Source organism: Gekko japonicus, unplaced genomic scaffold (assembly GCF_001447785.1).
Source record: "Gekko japonicus isolate JY-2015 unplaced genomic scaffold, Gekko_japonicus_V1.1 scaffold3173, whole genome shotgun sequence".
Taxonomy (NCBI): Eukaryota; Metazoa; Chordata; class Lepidosauria; order Squamata; family Gekkonidae; genus Gekko; species Gekko japonicus.
Genome location: NW_015163184.1, coordinates 98022 through 107703, shown reverse-complemented (window position 1 = coordinate 107703; position 9682 = coordinate 98022). Strand labels below are relative to the sequence as shown.

The 9682-nt window shown below is 48.5% G+C and overlaps 1 protein-coding gene across 1 annotated transcript in view; it reads right to left on the bottom strand.

Moving 5' to 3' along the window:
* The window catches only part of MKNK2 (MAP kinase interacting serine/threonine kinase 2), a 53421-nt gene that overhangs the window by 21742 nt on the left and 21997 nt on the right, over window positions 1-9682 (bottom strand). Inside the window, exons 6-8 of the mRNA XM_015407108.1 lie at window positions 5076-5155; window positions 2290-2363; window positions 527-631 (exon numbers count right to left, since the gene is read on the bottom strand). Coding sequence (XP_015262594.1) covers window positions 527-631; window positions 2290-2363; window positions 5076-5155 — 259 coding nt within the window. The remainder of the gene's footprint in view (window positions 1-526; window positions 632-2289; window positions 2364-5075; window positions 5156-9682) is intronic.

The following is a 9682-nucleotide window of genomic DNA, read 5'->3' as shown; positions in this document are numbered from 1 at the left end:
GCTGCAGCTGGCAAAGAACTGGAAAAACAAGATTTGAACAGCAAGTAGGGCACCTGCCCATAATTCCTCTGGAGCCTAAAAAAATATTTTGCTTTGAAATTCCGTTCAACCAGCACGGCGAGAGGCGAGGAGGGCGGCGTTGGAAAGGGCCGGATGCCGCACGGCGGAGCAGAGCTCCCCACCCACGCACTGCCTCAGGCCGCGGAGGGCGCGGGTGAAGGACATCGCCCTGATAGGCGGCGAGAGAGAAGGGCAGTGCCAGAAGGTGCCCAGGTGCCTCGGAAAGACCGTGCCCCCAAACAACGCTCCCTCTAAGCTGTGGAGTCTTGTGAGCAAAAATTCTACTTTGTGAGCTACTGGCATTAAGTTGTGAGCGAGTGATTTGGCTTCTGCATAAATTAGTATGCTCTGGAGCCCTCCTTCCTGAGCTAAGATAAAAAAAAGGTGTGAGCCGGCGGCTAAAACCTGTGAGCTAGCTCACACTAACTCAGTTTAGAGGGAACACTGCCCCCCAAAAGGCACCCACCTTTGTTGTGCAAGTAATTAAGGGCACTCGAAATATCTTGTACCACCATGCTGGCCTCCAGTTCGTTGAAATGGCGCCGACAGTGGATGTGGGTTAAGATGGAGCCTGGGGAGTAAATGGAGAAAGAGGGCAGAGCATCATCAAGAAGAACAAGAAGAAGAGATTGGAGTGCACTACCTGAAGGAGTCTCAGAGCGGCTTACAATCTCCTTTCCCTTCCCCTCCCCACAACAGACACCCTGTGAGGTAGGTGGGGCTGAGAGAACTCTTGACAGAAACTGCTCTTTTTCAAGGACAGCTGTGCCACAGCTTGTGAGTGACCCAAGGTCACATGAGCAGGTGCGAGTGGAGGAGTGGGGAATCAAACCCGGTTCTCCCAGATTAGAGTCTGCGCACTTAACCACTACACCAGCACCCTGTTTCCCACAATGACCAGATACCTGAGAAGGCCCATCTCACCCCACACACACACACACACGCAGTGCCATCCCAACGCCCAACAACTAGTATTCAACCCTAACCAATGAGCCTCATATTTTTAAACTAATCAAAGAACGACTCTTAGATATTGATCTGCAAAAGTTGCACCCTACCCAACCTCATATCTGTTCACCTGCCATGCTCGGCCTCTCTAACCATTTAGGCAAGATGCCCCAATATTTTTACAATCTCGACATCCCTCTTCATCCGCAGAGCTTTTCTTCTGGCCAGGGTTCACGCATTTCCCTCTAGAATACTCTAAGGCAGATACCATCAAATCCCAAGACGAGAACGGCTGTGCCCCTGTGATCTTAACGCCCTGGACACGATTGCGCATAGAATTGTCGAATGCCCCCTGTACGAGCTACCTCGCAGAAAATTCCTTCTAACTTGGCTCCATCCTAAAAGTTATTTGAGTAACAAGTTAAAATGTCAACTTCTCTTGGATGATTCGATCCCTGAGATCACTAATGAGGCTGCCAAGTTTCTTACCGAAGTTCTTAAGGGACAAAATTTTAGATAGTACTGTTTTGATTGTACTAAATTTGTATGGAATCTTAGATTTTAATTGTACGATACAATGTTTTATATACCTTGTGGCCAATGGTCCCTCTAAGCTGTGGAGTCTTATGAGCAAAAACTCTACTTTGTGAGCTCCTGGCATTAAAGTTGTGAGCGAGCAATTTGGCTACTGCATAAGTTAGTTTGCTCTGGAGCCATCCTTCCAGAGCTAAGACAAAAATGTGTGAGCTGGAGGCTAAAAAACCGTGAGCTAGCTCACACTAACTCAGCTTAGAGGGAACATTGCTTGTGACTAATGATATGCCAATAAAGGTCTATGAATGAATGAACTAGTATTCAGAGGTTCCATTTAGCAATCATGGTGCACAGTCTCCAAGGGACCGCCACGCATTTGTCAACACCTCCCCCTTAAAGCCCTCGTAAGCCAGTGGGGCAATGGTTATGGCTCGAGGTGGCAAGTTCTGCAAGATGGGTGAAGCCGTAATTCCTTCCCTCCATCTGAAGCTGCTGCCCACAAGAACGCCAACCTACCAACCTCAACTCTTAAGACACAGGCAAAAAAAACCTCCACACCCTACCCTGCTTTACTGCCAACCTCAGCGGCTTGCAAAAATTGGAGACTGTCCACAAGAGCCACAGGTGGCCCGGAGTCGCCCTTGCTGGAAAGCTTGTGATGAGAGAATATCAAAATCGTGTCTTGGCTGTCGAAGACGGAGGAAGAACTGTGGCTTAGAAAAATCAAATCGAAACGACGGTGCTCACCTCCCCTCATCTTCTCAAACACGAGGTAGAATCGGTCCTCTTCTTCAAAGAACTCAATCAGTTCCAAGATGTTCCTGTCAGAAAGAAAAATCCCAAAAAAAAGGGAGGGTGAGAAAAGTTTTTTCAAACAGATCTGCCTAGAAAAGGTTCTAGAAGGCCAAGGAGGAGAAGGGTTGACCACGGGGGACGAGGCCACCGCAAGCAAGAGAGGAAGGAGTCCACACGTGCCCAGCTTTGGCAGGAGAGAGAATGCAGTAATGCACAGGTGTACACTGTAACACGTACACAGCGGGAGCGAGTACACACAGCTGTATTCGCCACATTGGGGACATAGTTTCTCTAGCGACAGGGACAGAATTTGTGTCTGCGCGGGTGACATGCATAATCCTATTCTCTATCACAGGTGCATTTAAGAGGACTGGAGCATCAACTCCCGGAACTAGGAACGACGCAGCAGAGCATCGGACTCAGACTAGGAAGACCTGAGTTTGAATCCCCCCACTCTACCAAGAAGCTCACTCGGTAAGGTCTCTCCGTCTTCCCCAGCCTAACCTAACTGGAGGGTCACGCACATGCAATAACATTCCATTTCACAAATCAAAAGGGACGCGGCCTTTATTCCACCACGGAATTACCGCGAGTACTCGAAGTGAGACAGAATCCTCCACAATACACAGGACGGCAATGGTAAGGAGCCCAGAGCCGGAGATAAATCTGCCCCTCCACAGACTAAAGCCCATTTCACTCTCTCTTTGAGCAATGTTGGTTTTAAAGTCTGCGGGAACCGGTTTTGGCTCAGGGAAACGACATGGAGCACCTCCCCACACACACACGCTGCAGTCCCACGCCAAACTGGGGCCCCCACGAGAGTTAAAAACATTCCCCGCAGCTGCCGAGGGGAAAGCGAGTCAGGTTCTTCAGACCCAACTGTGACGGAGGGGCAAAGGTCCTGCCAGTGTCCGAAATACACCGACAGACTGGAGGGAACTCTGTCTCAGAGTATGTGTGAGCAAATGTATGGAGATGGGGTTTGTCCCTCCAGGTTGCAGTCAGTGTTCCCTCTAAGCTGAGTTAGTGTGAGTTAGCTCACAGTTTTTTAGCCTCCGGTTCACACATTTTTGTCTTGGCTCAGGAAGGAGGGCTCCAGAGCAAACTGATTCATGCAGCAGCCAAATCGCTCGCTCACGACTTTAATGCCAGAAAGCAGAATTTTTGCTCACAAGGCTCCACCGCTTAGAGGGAGCATTGCTCCAGAGTGTTAGTGGCGAGAGAACCTGGGGAATTTCACATTACCCTTTTTTATCCCCTTTTTAAGCCGTTATTGTACTGTCTTGGAGTAAACCAGTACAGGGCTGCCATTTCACACAGCCTTTCTCCTACCGGTAAGGAGCCATCTCTGAAGCAGTTTGGCATTTCAGACTATGCCGCTTTGTTTTCCCGCCCTTTTTCGCCCCGCAGGCGATCTTCATCCTTTTTTTTTTGAACGTTCATTTTATAGCGCTATGGCGCTATAGCGCTATAACACAACACCAAAACAGCAACCCCATTGGAATGCCTGGACTCCACTGGGATACACGAGATGGCTACATCTGCCACCTGGAAACAAGTACCTCATTGGACTGCAGGCTTTGGCAGGAAATCAGGAAGCGCTACGGGGCATTTTACACAGCACCCCGTAGCGCTTCAGAAACGGTATAGAAAAGTGGAGACCGCTTGGAAGCAGTTTGCAGGTAAAACGGTTCGGCCCCGTTTCCTGAACGGGACAGAAGCGTTTCTGTCTGAAAGTGAAAATATATTCCGGTAGGGAACCGTTACTCAAACAGTTCTGTCTGAAATGTCAGACCAGAAACAGGTAGGGAACGATTCCTGAACCGGAATATATCGGCTGTCTGAAATTCTCCCCTGTCTCAGGAGACTGCAGAAGTCTCTTAAGCCTGTGTTTTATGACAAGGCAGGCTATCCTGAAGAAGAGACTGCCGCTGTCTTTGAAGCCCCAGTTTCTGAGGGAAACTTGTGCAAGATCTGTGGTTTCTGAGAGGAGCTCGCATTTAAAACTGTGAGAATCCCAAGGTTGAGGGGAGGCCAACATTCGCCTCAGGGATACAGACTTCGCTGCTCTCAACACTCCTAAATCCTCAACCGTGCCCCACCCGTGAATAGTTTCTATCCTCTTTTCTGAACCACCTTGTTCCCCTATCCTTGGAAGTAAATAAAAGTTACTTTTCTTCTCCTGTTAGCTTCACAGGTGCTGAACTTATTCTATTCAGAAGCCACACGGGTTAAATCTGTCAGGTGGAGGGTTGGGGTACAGACCACACTGGTCAAACTTTAAATCACACTACTTCTGTTTAAATGTCAGATTTAAGATCCTGTCCTTCACACTGAGCTGGAAGAGAAGAAGAAGAGATTGGATTCATACCCCGCCCTTCACTCAGAGTCTCAGAGCGGCTTACAAACTCCTCTCCCTTCCCCTCCCCACAACAGACACCCTGTGAGGTAGATGGGGCCGAGAGAGCTCTGACAGAAACTGCTCTTTTTCAAGAACAGCTCTGACAGAACTATGGCTTGCCCAAGGTCATCCAGCAGCTGCGAGTGGAGGAGTGGGGAATCAAACCTGGTTCTCCCAGATCAGAGTCTGCGCACTTAACCACTACACCAAACTGGCTCTTGAAAAACATTCACTTCAAAAAACATTATCACATAGTTCGATCCTCAGGCAGAGGAGGCATGGGTTCAGATTTAACGCCTCCATGAGGACTAGGGTCCTGAACCACACACACACTTACCTATGTCCCTGGCACTGGTACAACATCTCCACTTCTCGGAAGACTCTGCTCCGGATGTGTCCGAGACGCTTCTCGATGATCTTTAAAAAAGGGAGAATTTTTTTTAAGTGCGGGTGCATCTGCGTGAAGACTTGTAGGTCCAAGCTCATGTAACTGGATGCTCCAGTTCACCTACCCACATCCTAAATCCTTTGCAACTAGAGAGGAGTTGGGCCATTTTGCCTGAGATGCCAACTTTCTGCATGCAAGCTACAAGACAGAAACATATGCCTCTCACACTAAATGCCAAAGTCTCGTCCGCACCCTGGGTAGCCAAAACTTTGGGTTTGGTGGTTTTTAAAACGTAAATTGTGTCACTCCACCTCTTTCCATTATAAGTTGGGGGGGCAGCAAAAATGCACCTCCTGTTTCAACCACCCCCTTCCTGCGGAAGAAACAGCCTCTGCGGTTGGCGTCAGAGAAGCAAATTTGTTTGTTTCTCCCCAGAGTCCCAAGAAGTTCCACGCCCTTTAAGAAATCCAGTCAGAATCCACTTCCAAAATAAAGAACCTGTGCATCTTGCTGAGCAGAAAGGGGATCGGCGTAGGGGGAGAAACCTGAATTATATCAGGGGAGTGGGCGGGCTTTTAAAATGCAGTGTCGTTGACATTTTCTGGCCCAAAGCGGCATGAAGAGAGCCCTTGTTCTTCTCCCTTTGCCAATAAAAGGCCTGTGGAGACGCCAACTCAATGCAGCAGCTGTTCTAATCCCCCCTTACCAAGGAGGTCATAACCTCAACGCTTCCCCCTCCCCTTTTTACAGCCGTCCCCCCCCCAATCTGTCCCAAACAGACAGACGCTGCCAGGGTCTACCCGTTCTATTCAGATCCCAGCTAAATGCTCGACCCACGTCACTCATTGGTTACGCCAGTCAGAAAAACGGAGTGCTTTTTATTATCTGAAACTGGGAAGGCCTTGGGCGGGGGTGGGGGGAATCAGGAGAGGGAAATTAATGTTGAAAAAGGGAAAGCATATCAGTTCTAGCTTTTTTCGGGAGGAGGGAATCAAACTAACTTGAAAAATTCAACTCCCCCCATCTCCCCCGCTCTGAAGAACATCTCAACTAACTTTCACCAACTTCTCACAAGGTTGTAGAAGCCAATGTTTTAGGGACGGAGCCGGGACCGCTGTTTGTTTTTAAAAGAAATTAATTTTTCAATGAACTTAATTAGCATCTGAAGAAGTCCGCTTCTGACCGACCGAAATCTTGCGGGTCTTTCAGATGACCCGAAACTCCTGTCTATTTTTGCATTTTATTTACTATTATTGTATTTGATAAAGTAAAATATTATTGTATTTCTTATTATTCCGTCTGGAATTCTTTTTTTGCTACATTTCTCTTAAAATAATATACCAGCAACCAAACAACCTAATTACTTACTCTAAAACAAAGGGATGATCCCCCCCCCCAAATAATCTGCTGAAAGGTTTCCAGTATATCTAAAAGTTTCTTGAGTAGCCAACCTGTTTTGTTCCTTGTTTATAATAAATAAATAGGTGCAGGGGCTCCAGCCTACGCTGAAACAGTGGGAGGGAGGAAAAGGAGAACCACCAACTCAGAAAGGTAGCTCTGTGAGGACTGAAGTTCAGGTTCACAAAGAGTCACTCAATTGGTCTCCTCTGGCGACTCAACTGTTTCTCCAGACGAGCAAAAACAATTTTGTATTATACTGATGAATTGCTCTCTCTCCCCACCCACCATAAATGGTTTCCATAAAGCAGGAGACAGCACAGGTGAACTGCGCCTCATGTAAAAGAACTGCGCCTCATGTAAAAGAACTGCGCCTCATGTAAAAGTGGTACTTTGATTTCTCCATCCTCCACCTCTGGCTGATGAACCTCATTGGATGGCCCCAAGTTCTAGGGAGATGGATATAAAGTTCGCTCTATCTGCTTTCTCCAGGCCTTCGATAACCTTAGAAACTGGCTTTACGCCTCCCCGTCAAGCCAATTTTTTTTATCAACTAATAAGCCCCAGAACTCCTCCACCTTTTCTTATGGGAGAAAATTCTGTGGCTGAATCCTTTTGCATGCTTTCCTGGGTATAAATTACCAGCAAATTCAATGCAACATGCATAGGATTTGGACCACAGATTTTTCTTAGGGCAGGAAAAACACACAAAGAAGCACAGCTGGCAAAAGCTGCTCAGGAACCCGGCCTCGCCTGGATGTGTTCAAATACCACACCATAACAGGAAGAGACACTCAAAGCCAGGGGAATAGCTAACGATCTTTGAATGGGAGAAAGGCACCGGCAATAGTCCCAAACAGTGAAGGGATTCAACCAAGGCTGTAAGGGGAAATCGGTGTCACACCTGGATGGATACTTCACTAGATGCCCCAGTTGTGTGTGTGTGTGAAGTGTCATCAAGTCAAGAAGAGGTTTTGTCTTCCTCTGCAGAGTCTCCCTTGGCAGTCTCCCATCCAAGAACCGACCCGGCTTAGCTTCTGAGACCTGACAAGATCAGGCTATAAAGCACGCCACCTTCCTTCCTGACGCATTCACAAAGTGAACGTCACAATTTTCATCCTGTCCGCATCCTCTCAGCGACCCGTGAGGAGGGCTGGGCCCGAGATGGACTACCTCGGCTCAAAGCCACCCAACCCGTTTGTTTGGCCGAGCCAACTCCCAAACACTAGTTATTAAGTCAGTCTTCTCAAGTTGACACTCACCCAGGGCGAACTAAGAACCACCTGCAGGTGACCAACCCGTCCCTGAAGACATCTCCTCCTACTTGAACGCAACATCGACTAAGAGCAGGAAGGTGAGAAATGATCTGTGAGCTAGACACTTTTGGGGGCTTATTTCAAAGGGATGGATAGAGCCTGACAAGAAACTGGCCTCCAAGCCTTTCAAGTTTAGCTTCTGAAACTTTGGTTCAGGCTTATGGCCTAGCCAGATCCTGGAAGCTTCTCTCTCTGAGGACTCAAGGTCATGGTCACTGTGGTTTCCAAGGAAGAGAGAAGGAGGAGATGGGAGTTAGACACAGGTGCCGGTGAAGTCCATGGGGCCTACAGATTCTCAAGGCCAGAACTAGGAAGGATTTCTGCCCTTGCGTACCCTGGGAACGTTAACTGGACCTGCATAGAGCTGCAGAGCACATGGTCTCATATTAGCAACCCACCTGATTGGTCAGGTCACCTGCTTAGCAGAGCATCAGACTGGTCAACCAGGATCATGCTAACCTCAGGCAGTTTGGCACAAAGCAAAACCTTTCAGTCTACTTGGTACCTTCTTTTGGGTCACTTCTTTACCATAGGTTGAGGCCCTATCTGCCTTTTGGACTCTGAAAACTCTGTTGGGACTCTTTGTCTCAGTCTGGCCAGGGAACACCTGCATCAGAGAACCAAAGCTCAGGGGTCATTTCCTGCAGGAGCGCACAGGAGCGGAGCTCCAGCAGTAAAGAGCCAAGGGGGCGGGCACATGCAACAAGCCCCACCCCCTGCTCCCAGCAGCCCTCAGTCAGAGCAAGAAGCAGCCAGGTAAGTTGCAGAGCTCCCCCCAGCCCCCCGGTCCAAAACAGTCCAGTGGCACCTTTAAGACCAAGTTTTATTCAGGTACAAGCTCTCCCTCCTCTGTGAGGACAGATCTGCACGTCCCCGTCCCCCCCACAATAGCTAGCAATCCAAAACAGCCTAGTGGAGCCTGAGTGGGTGTTGCCTTCTGACACACTTCCGGTGATGTCAGGGGGTGTGGCATATGCAAGTAAGTTATGCTAATGAGCTATGCTAATGAGCTCCTGCACCTCTTTTTCTACTAAATGACCCCTGCAAACAATGCTCCCTCTAAGCTGTGGGGTCTTGTGAGCAAAAATCCTACTTTGCGAGCTACTGGCATTAAGGTTGCGAGCGAGTGACTTGGCTACTGCATAAATGAGTTTGCTCTGGAGCCCTCCTTCCTGAGCGGAGACAAAAATGTGTGAGCCGTAGGCTAAAAAACTGTGAGCTAGCTCACACTCACTCAGCTTAGAGGGAACACTGCTGCCAAAGCTTATATACTTATTTGGGGTTAGCAAACTGAGGCTATCATACATCCATGAGAAGACCACAGTCACTGGAAAAGACAATCATGCAAGAGAAAGTGGAAGGCAGCGGGAAAAGAGGAAGACCCAACCTGAGATGGATGAACTCCCCAAAGGAAACCACAGCTCTCAGTTTGCAAGATCTGAGCAAGGCTGTTAAAAATTGGACATTTTGGAAGTCGGTCATACATCGGGTTGTCGTAAGTCGGAAGCTACACAATGGAACTTACACACACACAACCTAGCTTAAGGTATTATTTTACTCTTGTTCAGAGTTCTTATATTTGTACAGTCCCGCACAATCCTTTAGGGGCTGCGGTGGCTCAAGCGGTTAAGACGCTGAACTGCAGACTGAAAGGTCGGTAGTTCGGCTGTTCGAGACCCGAGTGCCGCAAGATGGAGTGAGCTCCCGTCTCTGGTCCCAGCTCCTGCCAACCTAGCAGTTCGAAAGCAAGACATTGCAAGTAGATAAATAGGTACCGCTTCGGTGGGAAGGGAACAGCGTTCCGTGCGCCTCGGCGTTTAGTCATGCCGGCCACATGACCAC